Below are 27,014 nucleotides of genomic sequence, written 5' to 3'. Positions count from 1 at the left end.
GATAGAAAATGTTCATGGTAAACGTGCCAAGCTTGTAGTGTATTGATTTATTGAACACCTGAACAAGGCAAAGCCTCGTGTCTAATCTGCATACGAATCAGGCATAGCAAAATGTGCTGGAAATGTTCTGTGGAAAACACTGTACAACAGTAACTCCACATCACAATAGACGACAGACAGTAATCACTCTACAAACACACATTAATGTAACTTAAAATTCAAATTTAATGATTCAACATTGTTATACAGTAATAACAGGTTTAACTATAAACATCAATGTTCAAATGTATTATTGTTTCTTTGTAGAATGTGTGGCTTTACTTTAGTAAAATTGAAGTGATTAGCCAAACTCCCATCAAGTGAACAATTGCATGCTCTATGTGATACCGGTTGATCCATATAACCACTTTAAGTTTGATTTAAACAAAAAACCAAAACTACCAGCAGGTTTGACTTGTGTGTATGCAAGATCAAGAGTGTGTTTGAGTCGCTGCCTTTGAAATGCCCTGAGTGACACGTTTGTCTGACAAAGTTGTGTATGTGAATATAATACGAGGAAATAGTGTCAAGTGATTTAATCGAATCGTTGCTATGCAAGCAAAACTTTTGTAAAATGTATGAAATTTATTTCAAAACCATATCCTGTTGCGTTTTGTGTTTGAGAAAATTACACGCAAGTTGTGATAGCAATTGAACGAAAAGTGTGCAGGCTTGATGGCGACCCAGGGCATTTTGAGACAGCGATGCGAACACACCCTGAACAGGATGTGTAACCTAAACATCTTGGGTCAAAAATACCAGGATGTGTAACCTGAACTTTTTAGGTCAAAAGTACCAGGATGTGTAACCTAAAATTTTTAGGTCAAAAATACCAGGAGTGCACAATATTCAAAACAAAATTTGTTGGCATTTTAAATTGCTTGCAGAAACATGATTTCCTTAAATATCATAAATTTGTTTTATTATAAGTACACTGCACCAACAGTTATTAAAACAGAAAGTTGCATGAAAATGGGTTTCTTTCTTTTTTTTATACAAATGTTGAAATTCACTTTGTTCATTCATAAATGATACTGATATAGAAACAACAACAAATAAATAAAATATTTTAACTTAAACTAGACATAATAAAAGGACAGTTTACAACTAGACTCCACTTACATCAAAGTCTGAAAAGTTGGACCAAAATAAAAATGTACGTTAGCGGAACTTTATATCCATTTGTACAGCCATAAACATAAATTGGTTACTTTATATTTCAAATGAGAACCAATGTGTTTTTTTTTCTCGAGAAACAAATGCACAACTTACAACTTTGTACAATAAGATTTTTTTATCTTGGAATGGAATGAGCGAATTGGAAAATGTGCAAGAACAGATGTGGTTTATTTTGAAACAACGAATTAGGCTATTTTATGGCTAAAATATTGAAATTCAGCAACATAGTTATTACGATTTTAAGTTTTGTGGCACATTTTAATAGGAGGAAGTGGTTTCTGGTTGCAAACCCTACCATATATTCTCTAAATACCTCAGAATCTAAGGACGATACCATATTTGCTCGATTAGAAGCGTGTACACTTACATACATGCCAATGGTCAAATTATGTCCTATTTTTTTAAGTATGGGGGTCGTCACCTGCGCACACACAGGAATTGAGTCCCAAGCGACGATAACACCAATAAAAACGAAAAGGCTCATGGGTAGGCACTTGTTTGTAAACAATGACACGCTACGGCCATCTGACGCATGCGCAGGTGACGACTCCCGCTTTAATGATTCAGTACACAATAAATGCAATTTATGGTTTACGATATGGCCTGATGGAGCTAAATATGGTATTCATTTACATCAATGCATCCCAAATTGTTTTCAAACAGAAAAACAAGCGAAACCAAACTGAGATAGTACCAGGGTCCACATTGCGTGGTTTAGATTGAGACGATCATTGCTTAGAATTTAGCTATTGTAGGTCTGCCAAACTTTTCCTAAGACACCTTGGAATGATGGAAAATTAATGTCATGTCAGCCGTTAAAACAAGGATGACAGCTTTGTCAATCAAATTGACGATCTTCAAGCCCATAGATTCTCGACAGCCACACAGTACAAACGGCTGTGTAAGCTATATCAAAATAAACACTTTATTTTACTCGAAATCATATCATAGAGGTAAACATTTTCAGACTTTAGCATAAAACTCGTGTAAAGCAGATTCCTTTCAAAAGACATTTTTATATCAACCCAAACTGTACATGTATTGTAAATTTAGAGTTGGATCAGGATTTATGATTTCATTATCACCTTATTTTTCTCCAAAGGGCCAAATTTGTATAAGTAACAATTTATTATTCATATACAGATAACTTTTCATTACATGTGAGTGATGTACTGACATCTTACATAAATGAAAGCTACATTAGCGTGCCGTGTGCAAACATGTTTGAGATTATCCTCTGATTGGTTGCTCAATGTCATGTGACCTTGCATCCACTGGCCAATCAAATAAAAAAAACTTTAGTAGTTCATAATAACAAATAGTGCAATTTGCTGGTTAATATACAAAATGTCACAGATACAATAAAAAGTTATAATCTGTTTATAGAACAAAAATATGGAAGAACTGTCAACATAAATGCAAAAATAATGTGTTTAAATCATCTAATTTATATGATTAAAATAAAATATCTAAAAAAAACAATTGTACATATTTACATATTTTTAGAAAGGAGGTGTGATTGAAGAGTGGCAGAAAAAATTGTGGAAACACTGGTACTTATAATAAAATTATTATACTGCACATTTTGTTGTCTGAAACGACCCATGAAGTGATCATGCACTGCATCATGGGACATTTAGGGAAATTGTTTCAAGCATGGGGTCTGTAAAGCCGGACTTATCAGACTAACACCTGACTATATAATAACTAAAATGAACTGGACAAAGACAAAAGTAATTAAAATAGAATGAGTACGTGCATAGAAGACAGAAAATAACGCATGTATGTGGAGAGGTCAGTTTTTTTGTAACATTCTCTCAGCGTCTGGCAGTATTGGCACTCTTGCAGGTCTTGAAAACCTCAAGTCATCATTTCTTCATCAAATTATACCTACAATAAAGAGAACAACTTGAGTTATCATTTGCTGAATTATAACAAATTGCTGTTGTAAATTTATATGGTAAGTATTCTATTGGTGCAACTTAAAAAAAAATAACTTTTTGTGCATGCTTCATGAACGAAACTGAAGTTACTACAAAACATGCAGATCATGTGATCATGTGACTTAAGAGGGTCATGTGATTTGGAATGTCACATGACTATTCAAATTTGCATTATCTTAACTAATTAGCATAACAATGCATGCACTGTACTGTCAGTTACTGTATGTTAATATGAAAGCACCAAATTCAAAAATCTCAATCCAGTGTAAATGTTTATTAGAATTGTGAGGTGAACGCAAAAATAGAATTTGGTAAATAGTTGGATTTTTTGAGTGTTTTCAGTAATGTGGCACAATATTAAGAGATCTATACACCATCAGATATGTACTGTGAATTATTTTCTCTCAGAGTTTATGTTTGTTGGTTTCACTGAAGTCTAGGAAGTAAATCAGTATCAGCATGGAATTACTACAATTAATTATACTACCGGGTACCTAATATATAATTACTTCTCCGGAACTACATTTTGATTAATTCTTTAAAAAGAATGGTGTGTTATATATATTTAATTATAACCCTGGCGATATCTTTTATCTATGACATTGTTTTAATTTGTGTGTGACAGCACTCTGAATACAAATAACTAAACAAAACACTTGTATTTTGTGAAATGAAACATGGAGGTTGGACGTTCTTGTAAACATCTAGTATATGTACACAAGACAAGGATTGACTCCCTTATTAGAAAGACGAAAGGATGTTTACATCTCTGAGCATTTGATGTCATCATTCTACGCACTTCAGTCATCGTTTTAGCACAAGTGATGTCATCATTTTTTGTGTTTTAGCACAAGTGATGTCATCATTCTTTGTGTTTAAGCACAAGTGATGTCATCATTCTTTGTGTTTAAGCACAAGTGATGTCATCATTCTTGGTGTTTTAGCACAAGTGATGTCATCATTCTTTGTGTTGTCACCATTCTTGGTTTTTTAGCACAAGTGATGTCCTCATTTTTGATGTTTCAGAGCAAGTTTTTGTTTTTTACAAGGAGTTTGTGCACATAAAAGGCGATAAATTTAAATACAGAAATAACTTGTGTTGAATTTCAAATGGTGCAATTGTCATAACACACTTAAACTGAAGCCAATGTTGACTATGAATGCTTCTAACTGCTAAAGTCACCAATACTGTATTTGCTCTATTAGTAGTGCATGTTCTTTCACAATCCCGCTGTATTTGTTAGTTTATATGCACTTCTAATAGAGAAAATACCGGGTATTATAATCAACTATGGGGTTGCATTTCAAATGTACAAGCAAATAAAAATAAGATGTACAGGAATAAAGAAAATAATTGCAAGATGCTGTCTATTAAAAAGTATCAGAATAAATAATAAATATTAGTACAAAATGCGTAACAAATCTCATGCAAGGAACAGCGACAACATTATAAGTACGTTGCATCTAATGTCAGATATACATCATAACTGTTTCTCTGCTTGCAATGTTTGCGATTTCAGAGCTCGGAGCATAGGTGACACCGACTTCTTGTCCCGAGAATCCAAGTGAACGGTTTACTGTTTTAGAATTTTGCGATCTTCTCTGATGAGCTAAATTTGCCAAAAGGAAAGTGCTGGACTAAATAGACCTAGTAATTCAGCTACAGAAGAGATTTAGTCTCTAGTGCTGAATAATTATACAGGATCAATGTACATTACCTTGTACTGTAGAATACTTTATTTCTGCTGGAATCAATTTTCGCTGAAAGGACATTTTGGATGTTTTGTTTGGTTTTGTTTTCACTGATTTTTGACGAGTTGAATGTAAAATATAGGGAAAAAGGTATTTTCAATGAATCATTCCTTCAGCGAAAATAGCGAAAATTAATTCCAAGCGAAGAGTATTTTACAGTATATATAATCTGTTTATGTTGTAAATTTTTTGCGCCAATTAAAGCCGCATCCATCAGAAATTTTTTTTATTTTTGTATGCAATTTGTTACATTGTAGCCATTCTGCAATTATCGCATTTGTAATCAAAATACCCCGGTAACAGTCATCGCTAGGGTCTGTAATTGACAAGTATTATCATAGATATAGACCATGTCTTTTATTGTGGTGTGTACTTGAATATTAAACACAAAAGTATGACAAATGCATACTTGAAGTATATCGTACATTAAACACTGTTGTCATGCAAACATTTTGAACAGTCCTTGCAAATAAAGTTAATAGTAATAAACTACATAGATGGGAAGACAGTGCAGGTAAGGAAAATTGCAGCCAACAGATGGGAGAGCTATTTTTGTAGACCTTTTTTGCGAATTTAAATTCACCTTAAATTTGGTAAGCTCCACTTTCTTGACATAGATTTTTTTTTCTGTAATAAAAGTGGAAGAAAAACACTTCTTCATGTCATTTGTTGATAACATTAGGGAGTTTATGGTGTCATTTGTCGATAACATAAGGAGTTTATGGTGTCATTTGTCGATAACATAAGGGAGTTTATGATGTCATTTACTGGTAACATAAGGAGTTTATAGTGTCATGTATCAGTAGTATAATGAGTTTATAGGTGTGTTTTTTTTCAGTTAGCTTGAGATTTCTTGGCAAGAGAATAAATAACACTTCTCAATCAGCCCGAAGAACAATTCAAAATTTTCAAAAAATCGCATCTAAGGTGGGCAGTGCTAATTTGACCAAAAAGTAAAAAACTGACTAATCAGAAATGCATTGTTCCCATCACCTCACCCTGGTTCTATTGTTTTCAGCAGATGCTTCGGCTGTGCTAGGTTGGCTAGCGCCCTCTACCAAGACATTTTGAATATCTTTTGTTTGCATTTTATCATTACGCACATTAAAGATACATACGATGGGCCCAGTCCAAGCTGGAGTGAAAGCAACTTTGCTTTTGATTTTTTTACCTTATTTTGGTTGGTGTGATCGTGCAATGATTAGAAGGTTGGGAGGGGAGGGGGGAGGATTGTTCTCACACTGTTATTGTTAGTCGATGCAAATTGAATGTTTTGTGTACTGTCCAAACCTGGTAGCGTGGTGCAGATTAAACTTTGCGATGAGTTAATAAAATAAAGCAGATATGCCATTGTTAGAGAAAGCAATTAATATATGCTTACAGTAGTAACATGTTGATTTGGACAGCTATTAGAAGTGCGATTAGTTCTACTATTATAACGATTCACAGGCGTAGATAGATAACTTACTTCAGAACAGCTGTTCGTATTACCACCTATGGGAATGAAACCAAAACAACAGATCATCAAACACAGTTAACAATTTTAAGAAGGTCCCTGCAATCAATCTTCATTCACACTTGTGGTATTTTGGAGGGAAATTGCTAGGCGAGCAAATTATTTCATAAACAGGAAGTTTCGTTCATCACAGCGACTAATAATACCATACAATTATTTGATAATAAACTTTGGCGGCCATTTTGAACAAAAAAATTTCAAAATATGATAAAATTCAAGTATAATATAAATCTTCTATTTTTAAGGATTAACCTTTCAAACTTATTTTTTGTTCAATTTTGTCAGTAAATTACATGTTCAGGTAAAGTTCAGACAATTATAACCTAAAATATGTTACTAAAAGCCATCATTAAATACGTACTAATAGAATGAACAGTTCCAAGTGAATGTCGATGTTTTGTTTCTATAAACTCCTCAGGCAGCTCTGCTGTTGAAAGTAACGTGTCAAAATTCGCCAACGCCAAAGACCCGACGATAGATGATCCAGATCCCGTTGATGACGAACTACTGACTGAGATAATGGAAAGCGGTCGTTTGTTTGTAGGTGTTGAGTGATCAAAACTACATTCTGCGACTGAGTTCCGTGATCTTGAGCCTAAAACAAATGCAGTAAAGTAATGTAAATATTTATTTATATCAAGATATTGAATAAGTAAATTGTCAGATACATGAAGGAAAGAAAATGCATTTTCTATTGACATTAGCAATATATATGTATGGTGTAAGCACTATGTTTGACAGACATTCCATGAAAGGACCACCTTGTGCTTACCTCTGCCTTTCATGACGTAATCAATAGCTCGGTCATTAATCTGATCTTTGCTCGGTTTTATATCTATGCAGGGTTTCTGTCCAATGCCCATTGTATGCATCTCAGCCATCCTACATTCTATAATTATGCAAATAAGCTCATTTAGTATGCAAGTAGTGAGAGAATGTACAAATAGCCTTATTCAATGGTTCAAGTACAATCAAAATATGCAATTACCCTCATTTAGTATGCAAGTGGCAACACACAAATAGTCCAATGGAACACGTACAATTAAAATATGCTAATAGACTCATTTATCATGCAAGAAAAAAGGAACATGCAAACTGTACTATCATAGTATGCAAATAGCCTCATCTAATCATGCAAATGTAAGTGCAAATACACTCAGCACGTCTATTTTACCTTTACTCCTGAACGCTTGTTTCCAGAGAATTTTAGTGATGTTATCCGTCCATGAATGTTTGATGCGATATGTGGGTGCATGAAATATGTACGTTTCTTGGGCTTTCCTCTTCCTGAACCATAGTTCAAACTTCAAACCACTTTCACCAATGTTTTCAGTCAGCCCCACATCGGCAGTCTGTAAGGTAAGGTACAAGAGAAATGTATCTGTTACTGCTATATTGAAAGAAGTAACTTTTATACTGCCATCTGTTATGAGAAACATTCACTGGGTCATTTATATATGTGAATGTACTATGAAAAACATTCATTATGAGAGTCATTATGTGAATGCACCATGAGAAATGTTTCACTGAGTCATATGTGAATGCACCATGAGAAATGTTTCACTGAGTCATTTACATATGTGAATGCATCATGAGAAATGTTTCACTGAGTCATTTACATATGTGAATGCACCATGAGAAATGTTTCACTGAGTCATTTACATATGTGAATGCAAAATGAGAAATGTTTCACTGAGTCATTTACATATGTGAATGCATCATGAGAAATGTTTCACTGAGTCATTTACATATGTGAATGCACCATGAGAAATGTTTCACTGAGTCATTTACATATATGAATGCAAAATGAGAAATGTTTCACTGAGTCATTTACATATGTGAATGCAGCATGAGAAATGTTTCACTGAGTCATTTACATATGTGAATGCATCATGAGAAATGTTTCACTGAGTCATTTACATATGTGAATGCACCATGAGAAATGTTTCACTGAGTCATTTACATATGTGAATGCACCATGAGAAATGTTTCACTGAGTCATTTACATATGTGAATGCACCATGAGAAATGTTTCACTGAGTCATTTACATATGTGAATGCACCATGAGAAATGTTTCACTGAGTCATTTACATATGTGAATGCACCATGAGAAATGTTTCACTGAGTCGTTTACATATGTGAAGACAAAATGAGAAATGTTTCACTGAGTCGTTTACATATGTGAAGACAAAATGAGAAATGTTTCACTGAGTCATTTACATATGTGAATGCAAAATGAAAAATGTTTCACTGAGTCATTTACATATGTGAATGTACTTCCAATAGCACAAATATGAATGAAATGAATACAGAATGAAATACCTTTATACAATTCTTGTAATGGTAGATATCATGCCCTTTGTTGGTTTTCTTGGTTTTACTGAATAGTACGAGGTCTTCAAAGAGGAAAACATGACGGAGGTATTTTTTTCTGCCATGATACACCAAGAACTCATCCTGCCGTAACAGCTGCCCTTGCTCTTTCACGTTTACGTCACAATCTTTGATGGAGTCCATTGCCAGAAGGTCATTTCCATGTCTGAGTTGAAACTTTACAATGTCTTCGGCTGCCTGTGATCGTAGCAAGAATGTTAATAAATATTACAGTACTGTATCAAATGACTGTTATATGTCAGACCTGTCTGTCAATGATTATAATATCGAATATTATGAATTTATAGTGCATTAAACCAGTCACTAACCTACCACGTTATTATAAATTTATTAAACTAATAGTAGCACATGTGAGGTTTCTAAGAATACGAAATCTGCTCTATTACTGGCACATGTGCTTAGGTAAATGACAGAGGTATGTCTAAGGTCAAAATTAGTCCTATTTAACAATAACATATTCTATTTACTGGGTATATGCGCTTCAATAGAACAACTACATATTTTGAGCACCATAATTTTCCTGCCAAAACTTTCAGACAACATTTTACATATTTTAATATAGTTTTTTTTTCTTCAATTTTAGGTAATTTTAAATTAAATTACAGATTTTGCTTTGTTTTTGAATAGAGAAAAAATTATGCAGGTCTGTTTTTCTGAAATGTGACAAAAATTGACTTTGACATTCATAGGCTTAAATTTAAATATCCAGTAAACTATTAAATGTTCACAATTTAGACAATCATGTGACTAACTTTCCTCAAGACCAAGTGAATAGATGTTACTGCAAAATGCCATGAAATATCCTATGATTCATGAAAATTTATTTTTTGCCAAATTAACAGGTTTCTCATTTACACCACTTACAGATTGTATATGGACAAATTAGTCGTTTATATATAGTTTGTGCAGTTTGGTAATTTGATAGTGACAAATTTGTATATTTAATTAAAAATGAATCAAAATAAATGTCTAGACATAAATCACTGACTCAAAGAAAGTTAGAGACAATGTAACTGGTGATTATTATAAACATCATCTATATGTGAAAAATATGTGCCACCAGTTTGAAGACAGATCCTTAATTATATGATATTATCCCTGGTTGTACCTTTGCAAAGTTTCCACTTATTCTTTCAGTAAATCACCAGACTAAACATGCTGCTTATGTTAAGCTGTCAAGCTGAATCGATTTTAGTTGTATATGCCAGTTTCTTTTTGAGAAAATGAGTATGATTACTAAATTACACTTCACCTTAAGATCTTGTAACTCGGGTTCTGTTTCTGGGCTCTCTTTAATAAGATCCTTAAGTAACAACGCATATTTTCCCATTCTCTGGGTTGGTTTCAGTAAATAACTGGCCAAGTCCATCTTATCTCCTAACTCTTTCTGTTTGCTTTTAAAGAATGATCCATATTCAGCTAATAGAGCATCTGACTTGGGTTTGTTTTTGTTGTATAAGGCATATAAATTCAGCTCCTTTTTCTGTGGAAAGAATTATACATTTAATACACAAATATATGTTATGACAGTCGACATGGCACAATTAGTATGTACATAACAGGGATCAAAATTGACCATTGTTTTGTAGCTAGTTTTAACATCAAACAACTAGAATAATAAATACAGATTCACTTTATTAGCTTATTTGCACTAATTCGAATGTTCAAAATTTCTCTTACTAGAGGAAGACTGTCATTTCAGAATATTGACGTCACATTTTTTTTTCAAACACTTTCTTTGTTTACATCCGACACAATAGTGTAGTGTATAACAGAAAAAGAATTTAGTCACCAAATGCAAATGATCACACAGAGCAAAAATTTGTTCATTGTCGTTTCCTTTCTTATTAGATTATTAAATTATTACTATCAGCAAGCATGCTATTCTCATGATAACATTTAAACTTTTAAAAATATATTGTAATGAATTGTTCACAAAATGGCCACCAATCAGCCATTGTGAATTTTAATCTGCAAAAAAAAGTGAAGTACATAAGGGTTTCCATAATGTACAATGTATACACCATCTTTGAACAAAATCCATCCAAGCACAAATATAATTTGAGCAAAAGTTCTTCATTTAAATTTTTTTTTAAAACTAAAATAGCTGTCAGTTGACCATCGTGAATCACTCTAGGTCACAAAATAAATGGCCACATATTCAAGATGTATGATGTATGTGTAAAGTTTGATTACGACTTATCTTGGCATGTCCGAACGACATGTGTAGATCGATACACAGACGAATGCACGCATAGCGGTGAAATTTCCAGTCCTTGTTTTCGGACTCTGTCTCACTAAAGACTAATAATTTAATTTACTCACGTATTTCAGAAAACAATGGCATATTAGTAGCGGAGCACTTCTACATTCCTCCAACTCATGCAGGAAATATCTATAGTGAAAATCATATATCTTCTCAATATTGCCGAACACGATGCCTCTTTGACCACGCAGTGGTTGTGGAATGTCCTCTCGTTCCATTTCGGGGAAATAATTCTGTGAATGAAAAGATAACCGAGAATCCAAGATAAGTATCTTAATGGGATTATGAGCATTCATTTCTCTAAAAACTGTGACTTGAATGCATCTCTAAATCCAAACACCTGTAATCTAAAAACATGTCTCTTCAATAACCACCAGCAACTGAAATTGACAACTGAAAGTTTGTAATATATATTTATCACTTAGAAATTGAGAAAACTATTTTCATAACTGGTTAATTTGTAGCAATAAATTCCAATTGAAAATACAAATATTCAGTAACTCTTAAATATCATCGTATGTTATCCCACTCCCCTCTTATGAATACGAGTTTGTCGCCTTGACTACAGCATGGTGCAAAGCTGCATCTCACTACCCAGTGTGTTATACCCTCTAAGCGAATGAGAGTGTTCTAAATGACAAGCGACTATAAGTAAATCAAAGCATGGCACACATGCACATTTCGCCTTGCATGGGATCCACATTGAACACAGTGCGACAACTGGGGTGCATTCGTGTACTGTTCTCTCGAGTACAATGTTGAATCATCATTAGCATTATTACCTTCTTAATATAGTCAAGAGCCCTGACATAGTCCCGTTCTGTTTGTAATAACTCTCCCATTATATGCGTCATTTTCTTTCGTCTTTTCCTTTCTTCTTCTGTAAGATTAAGGCCACTGTCTAACCGGATGGAGGAGGGAAGACTTTCGGATTTATGTAAATGACTGTTTACATCACCAGGTGTCCAATCGTTCTTTAATTAATTAATTGGAAAAAAATATGTGAAGATCAGATCGACGCAAAAAACATTTTAGTTAGAACCCAAGACTGATTACAAGCATACAGCCACACATATTTGTCTCTTCAGTCATGTAAACAAAAGTATTACCGGTAGATGGTATTGAGAGAGTGGGGGTGGGGGTCATTGTATTGAAGTTCACATCTACAAATGAGAAGACATTGAATTAATCAGTTGACTCAAAAGAAGAATTCAGAATTCTGGAAAAATTACGTTTGCGGGTAAAATTGGTTTGCAGCAAATTACTTAATTTAAGAATGGATATCATCATTTTGGTCACATACCTGAAGCTCGGAGGGAAAAGCATCATCATTTTCTAAATCCGACAAACCATCATTGTCACCAGTGCCATCACTTCGCATATCAATATCCTGATATTTTCCAGACGGTGTTGCCGATACCGTATGTCTTGGCGATACTGACGATCGTCCTTTCACAATCCTCCTAAGTACCGAATGATCCGGGGTACTGGAGTTGGATTTAACATTACTTTCACTCGATCTCCTTTGTGTCTTTTTTGGCGTAGTTCTATTATTTTCTGATATTCCTGAATCCTCAGAAGCACTACTTCCAAGTGACGAGTCTCTGTATTTATGTCGCGAATCAGAACAAACACTTTTGGGGCTTGCCCCCTCAGACCTTGCAGTTGTATGTCGCCGCATATTTTCACCCTTAGGTGTCCTTTGATCGGGTCTCACTCTATCTCTCATGTCTAGTTCCTTGTACTCATCACAGAGTTTCTTTTTGACTTTATCCAGTCTCAGCTGTTCTTTGAGTCGTTCAAGACTCTTTATCTTCCTATTCACAAGTTGTTCAGTATCTCGACACCGCTCCTGTACTTCGTTGATTACATCTAAACATTTCGCGTAATTGTGTTTATCAGCAAGTTTCCTCATCTTCAGAAACTGTTCCTCAGTAATCACTGGATGTTGCCGTAAATGCTGCTCTAATTTCTTCCTGAGTTGTTGGCAGTCTTCCCTGGAAACACACCCATCCATGTCTAACACCACCAGGTATTTCATACTTAGCTGTGCCCAATCACTTGCCTACGAAATTAAACACAAGAATAGTAAGCTGCATGTTTGTAAAATATTTTAATTAAAATTTCGCAACCTAGAGAAAAACACCAAATTTTTGTAGCGGCAAAAATGTCACTGGCGGTCAGTAAGACTGAAAGTAACAGACAATTCAGAAATTTTGTATTCATGAAATCTCAAACATTCTAGCAGTGAAAATTAAATCGCATAAAAGTATTGTTCTGGGGAAAAAAGGTCAAGCTAGGCCTCAAATAGATGCTCTTTTGCTAGATTTGGTGTTCCAGAACCTGTACTGAAGACAGAAGTGATAAAGAAACAATTTCATGACGACTGCATTTCGAATATTCGGTATTGAGAATTCAGATTTGTCTATGCAAAGTATGGGAATCATCACATGACCTGAAACAGCCAATGACATACTCTATACATAACAACATATGAGTAACATGTACATGTGTACCAAGTCTGGTACACTGATGAATGAATACTACCGTATACAACAAAAGGTAACTTCTATACCAAAATAAACAAAACAAATTCACATTGATGACCTCATATAAAAGAGAACACGACCTTCTATGTGTTAACTTTATTCTTTCCCTACAAATAAACTTGAAGTCCTTTTTTTTTCTATGAAAACAAATTTTTTCAGAACTTTCTTGAGAAACACTGAAGACACAAGTAACAGCCTTTGGCAAGGTTACCTAATTTCCTGTATCACTATCACGTTCACTCTACCAATGTGAAGGAATGATTAAATGAATATGTTGAACAATTTGTTTTAACTTGCATTTAATTGTATTTTGACCTCATAATATTTAAGAATTTTCTAAAAACTTTGTTGAAAAAATTGCAGAAATCTGTCACAGAGAAACATGTAGTTTTGTTTTCAAACAGGGATAAAAAAGATGTTGTTTGAAATCATGAATGACCTCATGATTATAAAATAGTGAAAATCTACAGTGTTGAAAATTGACTGGTTTATACAATTGGCATACTGTGAAATACTTTATTTTAGCTGGAATTAATTTTCGCTGAAAAGACAATTTGGGTGTTTTGTATGGAATTTATTTTCACTGATTTTTGACGAGTTGAATGTGAAATATAGGGGAAAAAAAGTATATTCGCTGGATTTTATTTTCACAGAATCATCCTATTAGCGAAAATAGCGAAAATAAATTCCAAGCGAAAATAAAGTATTCTACAGTATATAAATTGCAAAACAGATTTTTCAATCTGCAGGCAATATAGAAAAAAAGTTGGAAAATATAAATCACTTGACTTAATATGCAAACATGAGAATTAAACACAATTTTCCCATGATGCAAGATGCACAGCATTACCACAGTCATTACTAAAAACACGGAAAACAAAATTTGTCTTCAATTTACCCACATTAGCATTTAACGTTGTCTGCTGATGTCCTGTTTTCCCCATTGATTTTGGTATGGCTGTGGAGGTGATGTGTTCATACAGACACAGTTATCAGATTGTTACCATGACATTATACTCAAAGACAGACCTTCAAAAGTCACTAAACTAATATTGTCATTTACACAGAACGAGTTCTTAGCACGCACGTACTGTACAAGGTACTATAAACAGTTTGATTTTCACTGCAATCAATTATCATTTTTAATAATTTTAGGAAATCGTGATAATAAAATTTAGCAAAATTAATCGACCCTCTAGGACCCGAGTAAAAGTCAGTGAATTTCTAGGACCCAGCTGAAAGTCACTGACTCCTCGTTCTAAAGATTCAAAAGACATTCATAGAAATTTTAAATTTTGGAGGTACACGGTACACACAAAAAATGTTTAAAAGCACAGTGAATCACCATGAGAGGCAAATGTTTGCCAGTAAATCACCAAATACTTATAATAGTGAAAATTTCACTGGGATCCTTAAGGTACAAAGTGGAAATGGCTTCTGTGAAATATTGTCCTGGAAAACGCTTACAATGCCTAAAATAGTTCACATTTATAGAAATAAAAATTAAATGTATTCATTTTCACCTGAGTGAGATTGGTGTAGAGAGTTAACATGTCTTCCACTAGCTCTCGTCTATCTTCAACATTCTTGATAAATGACCTTAGATGCTGTTTCAACGTCTTAGCTTGGTCTTTAATTCCAGTTGACTCATAATGTCCCGACTGCACTAACATACTAGCTTCTTCTAACAGGTCCTCTCCTTGACTTATGTGTTTCTACGGAATAACAACATTACTTAATTTAAATAGCAAATTATTAACACATTGAACTTTGACCCTTTTGACCCTCGATTTTCTAGATTTGTTTGGACACTTTTTGAAAAGAAAACTTTATATTTGGTCTAAATAATAGACTAGGTCTCCTTTCACCAGAGGAAAGTCGTCTCCTGTTTGTTATCAAGAAACATGTAATTTGTAGTAATCATGTCAAGGAATCGTCAAGGGAATACATAAATAGCAATGACTGGAGTTCAAGAGTCAGTAACCCAATCACAAACATGTTTTGTTGATTTCCATCCCAAGAATACATGACACTGAACTGAAAAAAGAGAATGACCTCAGAACAAAGGCACCGCCAGCCTTAAACAGAAAGGTAAGACCTTAAAGATACAGATGGAATATTCCATTATTTGCAAGGGGATACATGTATGATGTACAAGAAAGTATGCGATACAATATTGTCAAAATATATATTTTCAATGAGTTCAAGGTAACAATGCCAATTTACTATTAGGCTGTAAAAAAAAATAATAAATATTATACATTTGTACTGAAAAAAAATATTTGTGAAGTGAACCAGATCATATAAATTAGTACATCATGTTGTACAAGTTGACAAACCCAGTTAGCATCTTACTAAATGATATACATGACCTTACACGCTGTCAAAGTGATTTACACCGGTCAGCAAAGTACTGCAAAATCTGCATCATCTAAAGCTATCCAGAATTATTATTGTTCTCTGATGCCAGTAGGTCAACTGCTAAATTCGTGGTTAACACTTTAACCATTTGAGATGGGAAAAGTAAAAACAAGATTTCTTTACCATAGCCTCAAAGTAAAACTCTTCAAAGTCGCGTTGTGTGGCTTTAATGCTTGATAATGATTCGCCAACAACAACCGTTCTGTTAAGAAATGATTCCCCATCATTGCAGACCCACGTGGCAATCTGTCAAAGAGAACAAAAGTTTGATTTGTAACACGCATTCCTATTGGGTGAAATGCCAAAAGTAATCTGTGATTAGCCAATCATTACCAGTGAAATAAATTTAACAGGGAAAAAATGGCTAAAGAGTTTAAATAAAAAGCTTAGACAACTGTATTTGCTGCAATTACTGAAATGTACATAAACCATTATCATCTCCGTCATTTATGTAAGGTGATGAGCTAATAATAGAGAAAATATGGTATTGTATTAAAAATATTTATAAAATATTCTTATTTCTCACCTTGGCTGATTCCTCCTCGAAAAGTTTCAACTGTAAGTGTTGTTCGAGTTGGGAGTGTTTAGTAGCGGCTAAACCGTCTAAAGTTGTAACAACTTCGTGGATCTGATTGTACAGCATTGTGACACTTTGTAAAGAGTCCCTGTAACACGCAGAGATAAACATGAAGGAATAATCAATATTGTTAACTTTAACGAGACAGGGTTAATTAAGAGGTTTTTGTGATGATTTTCATGGCAGATTATTATCTAATTATGAACCAATGAAATGGAAACAATATAACCACAATAGTTACGTGTTACAGAAAAGTTAACTGCATTAGTATAGGTGCTGTGGTAGTCCTTGTACAACATCTGGCTCCCCACAACATTGAAGGACATTTATAAAAGAGCATTTTAGAATAAGATCAAGAATATTGGGAAGGGGGGGGTGACTGCACGTGAAAAGGGCTTGTGCTCAGAGGTACAGTAGCAGGATGGCTAAGAATAAATTAGGAAATAGTCATTGAACAGATCTAATCAATCGTAGAACATGTATCAACACAACATAAAGCATTAGTAAATCATTTTCTTGTACATGCAGTAAGTGAAAATGTACTTACAAAGAATAAACTCAAACATGTAAAACAGACATTTAAGTTTTAAGGGTGAGTAAAAATCAAAATCCAGTAAGACCAAAGATGTGTGAACCGAAGTAAAAACGGCATTATAGCTGTATCTTATCCCAACTGATGAACACGTGAACACTTCGGTGGATCAGACGCTTAGTTTGTGTACACCTGGACGCCAGATTACCAGATCAAAGGTTTTAGTTCTCATACATCATGGAAGTAAACCAGTGTGTGTAATCACAGAGTCAAACCAAATGCGCAATTGTCAGGGTTCAGTTAATTTAATGGAGGACTCAATGGCAGTGATGATATACATATGTAAATGATACATCAGTCTTCTTTGGGACTGTGTAAATCATTTCTCCGCCCACTGCACCAAGAGTATTATAATACAATTTACACCGAATCCTCGTAAAAAACCCTCCTATTGTGAACTGCATAGGGGATGTACCACAGACTAGACAATGACAGAGGTGTGTCATTGTTGAAGTGTTGGGATATACCATTGCCCCAAGGAAGGTGTCTGGGGACAGATTGAAAATTAAGATTGATTGCTTATGGTAAAGAGCTCCGGAACATTGAAGAGGGAATTGATTTTCAGGGATGTCAGAGGGGATGGGGAAAATTCTGCCTTTCAATAGTTTTTATAAGTATAAGTCGAGTTAATTTTTGAATGATTTGGATTTACTGTTGGAAATTTTCATGATTTAATGGCCAGATAATGCCAATGATACAAAAATTCACCCTAAAATAAACAAAATGGTAATTTTATAAGGAAAAACTATATATATAAAAACAAAATATTACCTGAAATCTTCAGCCTGTGCTAAAAGCGTGTGCTCATTTCTTAACCTTGTTAAAATAGCGTCTCCTTCAGACTGGAGACCAACAAGTCGCGAGTCTTCGTAGACTCCCCGTATCTTCCTCTCCAGCTTCTCTATGAGATAGATGGTGTCTTGTGCGCTTTCAGGCTTCTCAATGTTAGCTACTTCTTTTGTTATACTAATAATGAATTTGGCAGCTCCTCGACAACCAGCCATGAAAGGTTCCACATTCTGAAAATGAAAAACGTGACAGTCGGATGATTTCAGATTTTAATTCTGTGCTTTGGGATTAAAATACCTGGGCTACAACAATGTCATGTCTTGTGTACGAGGGATGATTTCATGTACAACAACTCCACTTCGTACTATATAGATACATGTTTGAAGGAACTATTTTTTCCATTTGAACAGTGTTGTTTACATTTTGGAGCTTTGTCTCAAGTGAAACACTCAGCTGATTTAAAAATAAGAAGACACTATATGACTATGCTTCAAAAATTGGCATTATCTCCCTTTTGGTTCTTGAGTTGGTGAAGGAAGATTAGTTCGGAGTGCTTTTTTAGTTAATTTGATTTGAAATTTTCACACTATAGGTAGTGTATTTATCTATCAAAAAACATTGGGATGTTTTCATTTCAGACAGTTTTCAGTTCTTAAGAATAGATGCCAAATGTGTTTAATTGTGAGGCTGACACATTATTTGACATGTTACTACAAGAGAACAAAAAAACTTTCGTATAAACAGCCAAGACACTTGTTGATAAACAAGAATCAAAGAGTGAGGAATTGTCATGGAAAAACAAAACAAAACAAAACAAAACAAAACCCCAGGAACTTTGACCTTCCTGAGCAACTATAAAACAGAATTTGGGAGAATGACTAATTTGCATAATAAATCACCCAGTACAAATTTCAGACACTGAAATGTTTTGTGAAATGTTAATAGTAAATATAGTAAATTCTGATATCAATTTTTTAAACCAAATCATACTTTTCATTACAATGCAAAGTATTTGAAAAAAAATGTTAAGGATAAATAAACAAATAATGTGAGTTGGGAGACAATTTCGTTATTTTAAACACAGTCAATGATAGCATTGGAATTGTTGCAGTAAAACAACGCTATTTCTAGATGCATGGAGCCGGGAACAGCCACCGGTGGTGCTATATACAATCAAAATTTATTTAGGCTTGCCAACACTCACATTGGTGAACAGTGTAAAAACCAGACACTTGTTAAATTTGATGACCAGTTTAGTATGATAGAAAACGTTTATAGTTTTCAAATAACCACAATAGACAGATTGGGTTCACGTGATTCTGGCATTTCATAATAAATGCTTTCTATTAATAAATGGACTTTAAAATGTTGCGTACACATGCGCATGCTTCGGGCCAATTTTCCGTATTCCACAACACACAAGTCCTCACAGTGAGGTCAATTGCAGTTTACGTTTTATGCAAGGTAATGTTCAGCACCATCAATGAGGTTCATAGATGGTGCTGAATGTTGTGTTCTTATTCAAAGCCCACACATAAGTGTCACTACCAGATATATACACAAGCTAACAAGCCACACCAGCCCAGCGACTTCTCAGATTGCAAAGGATTTGTACACACTCCCACCATGGCATACGCTGTAATATGCAATTATAATTCTTGTCCCCCATATCTCTGGATTTAAAACTGTTATCAGTTCATCCTTTCAAAGATGTCATATCTTTTGACACTGGGTGCCAAACAATTTTGCTGGGATTAAAAGATAACACTAGGGTGCATGTTGTAACACATCAATAATGTGTAATGAAGTCACGATATATAGATCATCACATCACCATTAGTGTACAGTTATAGCTGTAAGATGATACTGGCAGAGTTTGAATGTATTTCAGGGCTTCAAGCTTGATAACCTATGACATGCAGGCAAACATGGGTGGAGTCATTTCATTGGAGGAAATGGGCAAAGTTGCAAACGTGGTGAAATAATTTTGGTTTACTTGCATGTAAAGGGATGTGTATGAGAAACTCCGGGGGGGGGGGTGACTATGAGAAACTCAAGGGGGTGGCATGGATTCACAGGAAAAAAATTATAAACAAAATATATACACATTTGACTGAGAAAAGCAAAACTAATATTTACGGCACCATGAAAAAAACGAAAACTAAGAATAGGAAAACAAATATTTTGCTCAGTAGTTTTATATCATATCCTCTCCCAGAGTTTTTAATTGTCAACTTTTCAAAATGTTAGTACCCGGTATCATACACAGCATACAAAGCTTTGTTTTAAAGACGTCTAGGCTTCTCTCTTATAATGAAAGTTTTAATAAAATCACAAAGATAATGTATTCCTAAAGGAACTACGATAATCTGCAATCGTTTTGAAAAATTATAAAAAAAAATTTGTAGTAAAAAATTTTCAGGGGTCTACAACACTGTGTGCACAAAACATAAAGCAGTTTCTGGTGTTTCCTTAAAATCACTGCTGTTGATATTGTAGTAGTTTGTATCAAATAAGCTTTAGTTATGACTTGTAATGGAAATAGGCATTTTAGTTTCCTAATAGTGTCATGGGGCAATCTCTGAATTTTAGGCTTTTGTTTAAAATCCAGGCTTACGAATATTCCCGAAATTGTTATCTGTTGTTACTGAGATAATAATTGTACATGTGTTTTGAAATTACACAACTATCCAATTTAAAACTCCAGACCTAAATCATGCATAAAACAATGTAGTTGAGACTAGAGACCTTATCGGAATACTTTCCCATGTATTAATCAAAACATCCCGGTTTGCTATTAATCGCCATAGAAGAAAACATCAATAGGAATTTAGTTAGGTGACTTTCAAAATATGCAGAGAAATGATGAAAAGTTGCTTACCATCCGAAACCTAATCCAATCCTCATGATTGTATGGATAAGTACCGCTGAACTCGCTGGTCACTTGATGGCATGGAATGAATTTATTCAGCGCTTCCACCGACGACAACAGTTCAAACTGCAATGACGAAGAGAGCAAAACGGTTGCTAAAAATATGACCAGGCTTGCAGAGAATTTGTCTAATTATACAATACAGAGTTGTGTACATTAATGGAGGTCAGGGAAAGGCCATATAAGTATTAAACACACTGGAGGGAAAATGTCAACACATGGAGTGTTCGGTTACAAATATATTACTGGGAAAACACACTAGGTGTATTTGAATTTTTATGCAGGCTGATTTCTACTATTCAGCCATGTTGGATTTACATTGTATGTTAATGTTGTACATATTGACCTTGAAATAAAGTCATTGTGTAACTTTATTGATAGGTATCAAATCAAGATAGTTGAGCTCTTTAAGTTCTTCTACATCAAAATATGTATTGATTTAATAAAACTGCCACGAGATTTTATAATTTATTGGTTAAGATGGTTAATATTCATCAAAGTGGAATTTGTTTTCAAAAAAGAAAACTTGCATGGAATGTTCCTTTTTATCTTTTTCCTTCTATGAAAACTACGCACTGTACCATGGACAGAGAACCGGGAATGAATTAAATTTTAATGAACAATAATATCTAAAGAAATAGATCACATGTAGTGTAGTGGAGTGGTTGATGCACTGAGTGTGCCACAAACTCATTAGGAAGGCCACTGTTCTTTGGGCAAAAACCACAGAATGAAAAAATAAATGATTGGATGGTTATGTTGATTGGCCCTAATTGACTCCAAAATGACACATTAAACTGGAAGATGGTCACACAAACTTCGCATATAAAATATAGTTTTTAAGACAAAGTTGCACTGGATGCAAAGTTAGCTGTATGCTCATTGCAAAAAATGTTAGAAAAGACAACACTGACTGTTAATTGCTGGGAACTGTCACCTGCTGCAGATTTAAATTACCGTAGAATACTTTATTTTAGCTGGAATTAATTTTTTGCTGAAAAGAGTTTAGGTGTTTTGTATAGAATTTATTTTCACTGATTTTTCATGAAATGAATGTAAAATATACGGAAAAAGGTATATTCGCTGGATTTTATTTTCACTGAATCATTTCTTCAGCAAAAATTAATTCCAAGCGAAAATAAAGTATTTTACAGTATTTAGTGCACATAACCAAAAGTTTCCTTTATTGGACACTGGATCATTAAATTAAAACTTACTTTGTTTGAGACAAACCCCCGTAATTTACATACTTATTTTGTTGACAGGCAAACTTCTGTAATTTACGTAATCTTATAGACACTACTAATATAACATATATGGTTCATAAGCTTATTGTAATTAATGGGCCATCCTGTGTGACACTGGGAGTTTTTGGAAAGGGAAAACTATTTATAAAAGGTTACCACCTTTTGGTTTTGATTATTAAAACGGGGTCGTCTAAAAATAGAATTAAGTTCACGAAGTGAAAAACGATGTCTGGAGATCAATACTGTAAACTACTTTAATTTTGTAAAGTTTAGCAGTCAGTGAAGATTTTGCTGCTGTCCCATGATGCAGTGTGTCAGTGACATTCACAAATTTTTGTCTTTATGAGTGACATAAAAACGTCAAGATATAAACATTCCTAGTAGCAAAATTGGTTTAAAGTAGAAACATTCAGACGTTAGCCATAAATCATGAAATATCATTCGTTTCTGGTTTACAGTGACGTATTTTGAGAAACTTCCTCATATTTTTCAAATAATTCCATAGAACACAATGCTAAAGATTGCAATTATTTTTACTATTTTTGAAATAATTTAGGACAACAAAAAGTACTCTATCAATCATAATATACGACTTCAAGACTTACATGTATTCACGCTTTAGTCAACAAATATAATCTAAGAAGAAAAATTTTAAAAATAATGCAAATTTTATTCCCATTTTCTATAATTTTCAAAACACCCAATATCACTTACAATATAATGAAAAGCCTTTAACGGCTCAAAAATCTCTGAAATTACACTAGTGCCTCATGGGAAATGGGGAAATGTAATTTGAGTGGTTCACCCATTGTTGTGTGCTAACATATTACATACACCAATGTCTGCCATGCAAGGACAGTTGATTGGCAGTCTGTTTGAAGAACTTCCAATTTCGGGCAATGTAGTAAACTAAAAGCCGTTGACTTGAATTTGATAGGAGCTGTTTACAATAGTTTGACTTGAAAAAATGATCTTCATTATTTGGGGTTCATTATTTAAGTGAATCTCTTACCTTGAAATTTACTTGAGGTTTAAATAGTGTTGAATTGAGATAGAGTAATGGTGATTTGGCTTCTAATAAAACATAAACTGTATTAATAGCACCAGACCTGTTATTCTGAATTAAAAAAAAAAAAAATCACAAAATTACATTATATAAAACCAACTTAAAATTATGACAGAATACACAATGCTGAGCTGAGAAATTACCCACAGTTCATGACAGCTAAGACTCTGAGTAGAACTCTGAATGGAACGGTATTTGTTTACGAGAGTTACGCTTGGTAGTAAGTTAAAAGGCAAATGAGAGAATGTCACGTCAACCTATTATTGTTTATAAAACAAAGATAAGTAAGGTTAGAGTAATATTGCAAAAAACATTCCTGCTTAACAAAGTTGGGGGTAAAAAAAGATAAAAATAAACGTTTTTACCAGTTTGTTGAAAAAAACATGCATTCTTCACATTTCGGTACAAGGTCAGACTAACGTTGGGTTGTTTGCGTCTTGCTCAGATCACGGGACAATACAAGTAGAAAGTTATGACTGGGGACTAGTGCACAGCAACACGCACACTGTGTAAATGGCTGGCAATTAGCCATAGAGCTATAACTGACCAATCAGATAATCCATTACTTAATTGAAATAGAGAGTGGATGTCGATAGAGGGCACTCTTACTTACCTGTAAAAGATAAAGAGAATCTACAAGTACTTCAAGCACTGACGTAGATGCTCCCCTTGCGTCAACAATAACACTCAAGCCTCGTTGCTGTATTTGTTCCCTTGAGTGAAATAATATCATCATAGTTGTTACAGGTAAAAAGTGAGCAAAGTAAATATTTTTTGTATGAGTAAGACTTTGAAAACTAATTTTAAGCTTGGTTTAATAACGTTACGGTACTCGAACTGACCAATGAGCACTTGTTACAAAGTTCCGTGTTTGTCACCTGTTTTCAATTTTATTATTAAAATAAATGTAATTGGCTGAGCGTTAAACATGCCATGGTACAAATAAAATTAAAATAAACCATGTTAACAAGATTTCAAGTAGCATGTAACCACTTACAAGCTTATACAAATCAATGCAATAAATCATATGCGAAGGGCATTCGTGATCCAATAAACTGAGCTAACTATATCCCTTTATATAGGCAGGTATGTGGTGAGTAGCGCAATGAGGCGGGATGTGCTCATTCTTTTCGAAACACTTGATATCACATTTTGGTTTGTTTTCAGGAGACCCATGTATCTCTTCCTGAATTGACCATGTTGTACTGTGTTGTGTTTGTCTGGTTTGTTTTTCCAGAATTTTATACTTGTTCCTGGATTCTGACGTTGTTAGAGTTGGCATTCTATTTTATACTGTATGGTAACAATCAGGTTCAATGAAGTTTATAGATTCATAAGCCTTTCTGTAATTTATTCAATATTCTACCCATTTATGAATTCTTAATTGTTTTGCTACAAAAGTTGTTCTTACACTATAACTTACCTGGGAATACCGTAATAGTACATAAAAACTTTTGTGATTTCTTCACTACAGCATTCAAGAAGTCGCCATATATGATTATTTGTGTAAATCTCTAACACTGCACCACCTCGCGAGTCTCTCGCACCTGGAATTGATACAAGAAGAATTATCTTAGAAATCTAATCAGAAAATGTTGATATTTAAAATATATTTTTTTTTAATTTTGTGCAGTGAATTATTAATTGGAGTCAATCATAATATCTGGAGTATAACCAAATGAGCTGAATGAATTGCACATGGCAACATTTGGAGCAGATTAAAACGTAATCATACTCAAAACCATTCATTACATTGGTTTCACTGATCCTTTGCAGGATTAATGATGTACATGCTAACAATTAGGAGGGAGGTATATATATTTTAATTATGTTCCCGACCTTTCTCCCCCAAATTATTTTGACTTTTTCAAATGATTGGATTTGCTAGACCTGGGGGCTGGAGCCTGCATTATGTGAATCATTTATGCACTATTATATTTTATTCTTTTTGTTTATTGTTACATCATTGCACATGCTTTACGAGGGTTGTTTTGAATTTATAACATACATGTGTTTGTGCTCTTCAATTGTACGTTGCTAAGTTCCAAACAACATTTTTTTTTCAAATAAATTTAGCATACAAAAAACTTACCTGAGGATGAAAGAAAAACAAAAATAAAGTAATTTCTGAACTTATTTCAGTAGACGTGATATGGAACATCATCCCACTTCCTTTGATGTTTGCCGCAGTAGTAATTTACAAATAATCCTATAGTTTCATTAAATTCAAGGACTTTGTTCCACAAGGGGCCAGGGCCAACTAACTGTAATAATTGTAATTCAAGTAGTAAAGAAATAGAAAAAAACCTGTGTTTTCTAGTCCCTTCTTCACCAATAACCTATAAACTAAACACTTTTCCAGTTCTTTCTCTAACAATAACTCATATACTGAACATATAGTTCCAGTTTTTTGGTCATTTTAAACAGGTTTCACTGTATTAATATTTCTGGCTTCTGTTGGTTTTCATTGTAATTAATCTAAGCCATAACTGGGGTAAAAATTTCAACAAACAGTGGACAGTCTGTAAATTTTTAATAATAAAAATACAAAACACAAACACTTTATAAAGGGCAATGAAATGTGAAAGAAACATGACGATGTCATTTCCTGTTGGTGTGGCAGCCATGATGGAACCATTACTAATAGTGTTTATGAACAATGTGTAAGTTATACCATCTATAATAAAAATTCAGTCAAGTATTTTATGAAAATCAAAGAAATATTAATACCTGAATCTGCAGTGTATACAAAACATATTTTTGTACATGTATATTTATTATAATTCAAGAAGACCTACTTCTCATTCGTGTTTATGGGAATCTGAATGTCACTTGTGTTTACACGACGCAGCTTAACTACACAGTTCAACGGCGTATAAAACCAAAATCTGGAACATTTATATATTCGGAGTAAGCTGAGTTTGACAAACCTAAACTACACATGTCTACACCTACCTGTAAGAACAGCAGCACCCGAATGAAGTACTTCAAAATTCACTTCAAGCATTTGCAGAGGTTTAGGTGCTCCGTTATTTCCACCGCCACAACCGCCATTATTCGGCGTGTAGGCAGAGTCAGTTAAGTCAATGCCAGCTGTTGCAGTGGTTGAATTAGCACCGAATATTGGTTCGACTTGATCAGGTGATCTGATGCCTGAAAATATAATAACACAGATGAATACAAGAGATTATAATATAACAAATAATATCACATTTGTAGTTATTTAAAAAAAAAAATTTCCTTAAAAACAAACCCATCATATACATATGAGATATAATCTTGAATAAACAATGCGTACATTTAGTGTTAATTCATATTTACTGGAAATAGGTAAATTTATAGATTTCATATGCTATACTCAATATCACAATTAACGTTTCACAGCTGTGAAGCGGTAACATACACCGGATACTACGTGCAATATGACAATGCATCGTACCTGTCAAGTAGATCTCACTACATAGTGATAGGTAAGATCTTCAAAAGACCGACTTACCTAAAGGAAGCATTGTCACTAAAGTAGGTCCACGTTGTTTAAGTAAATATAAATACTAAGTGGAAGTATGGAAAAACCAAAGCAATGACCAGAAGGTACAGTATCATTATGTACATTGCAAAGTCAAATGTAAAGAACCGTATAATGCCAGCATCATCAAAGCCGATAAATTGGTTCAATAATTTGGATTATTTGAATTTGGAGTAAAAAGATAGAAGCAATGGCTGTCTTTATTTGACATGTGTAATCTACTCA

The 27,014-nt window shown here is 33.9% G+C and overlaps 1 protein-coding gene across 4 annotated transcripts in view; it reads right to left on the bottom strand.

Moving 5' to 3' along the window:
• Positions 1–207: 207 nt before the first annotated feature.
• Positions 208–27,014, bottom strand: part of LOC100377600 (puratrophin-1-like) — a 79,577-nt gene continuing 52,770 nt past the window's right edge. The window contains exons 4-23 of one of the 4 annotated variants that reach the window (XM_078006370.2): positions 26,219–26,416; positions 24,687–24,810; positions 23,877–23,976; positions 23,210–23,314; positions 20,900–21,016; positions 18,001–18,248; positions 16,587–16,725; positions 16,184–16,306; positions 15,163–15,354; positions 12,394–13,155; positions 11,873–12,064; positions 11,150–11,323; positions 10,077–10,307; positions 8,753–9,001; positions 7,604–7,781; positions 7,202–7,318; positions 6,791–7,024; positions 6,295–6,407; positions 5,497–5,540; positions 208–3,108 (exon numbers count right to left, since the gene is read on the bottom strand). In XM_078006370.2, the coding sequence (XP_077862496.2) occupies positions 3,087–3,108; positions 5,497–5,540; positions 6,295–6,407; positions 6,791–7,024; positions 7,202–7,318; positions 7,604–7,781; positions 8,753–9,001; positions 10,077–10,307; positions 11,150–11,323; positions 11,873–12,064; positions 12,394–13,155; positions 15,163–15,354; positions 16,184–16,306; positions 16,587–16,725; positions 18,001–18,248; positions 20,900–21,016; positions 23,210–23,314; positions 23,877–23,976; positions 24,687–24,810; positions 26,219–26,416 (3,662 nt within the window). In that variant the 3' untranslated portion in view covers positions 208–3,086. The remainder of the gene's footprint in view (positions 3,109–5,496; positions 5,541–6,294; positions 6,408–6,790; positions 7,025–7,201; positions 7,319–7,603; positions 7,782–8,752; positions 9,002–10,076; positions 10,308–11,149; positions 11,324–11,872; positions 12,065–12,393; positions 13,156–15,162; positions 15,355–16,183; positions 16,307–16,586; positions 16,726–18,000; positions 18,249–20,899; positions 21,017–23,209; positions 23,315–23,876; positions 23,977–24,686; positions 24,811–26,218; positions 26,417–27,014) is intronic. The other 3 variants (XM_085500354.1, XM_085500353.1, XM_085500355.1) reach the window with 3 other exon arrangements.

Source organism: Saccoglossus kowalevskii, chromosome 6 (genome assembly GCF_978046115.1).
Source record: "Saccoglossus kowalevskii chromosome 6, keSacKowa6.1, whole genome shotgun sequence".
NCBI lineage: Eukaryota > Metazoa > Hemichordata > Enteropneusta > Harrimaniidae > Saccoglossus > Saccoglossus kowalevskii.
Note: the sequence above shows the minus strand (reverse complement) of the source record. Positions and strands in the feature narration are given on the sequence as shown.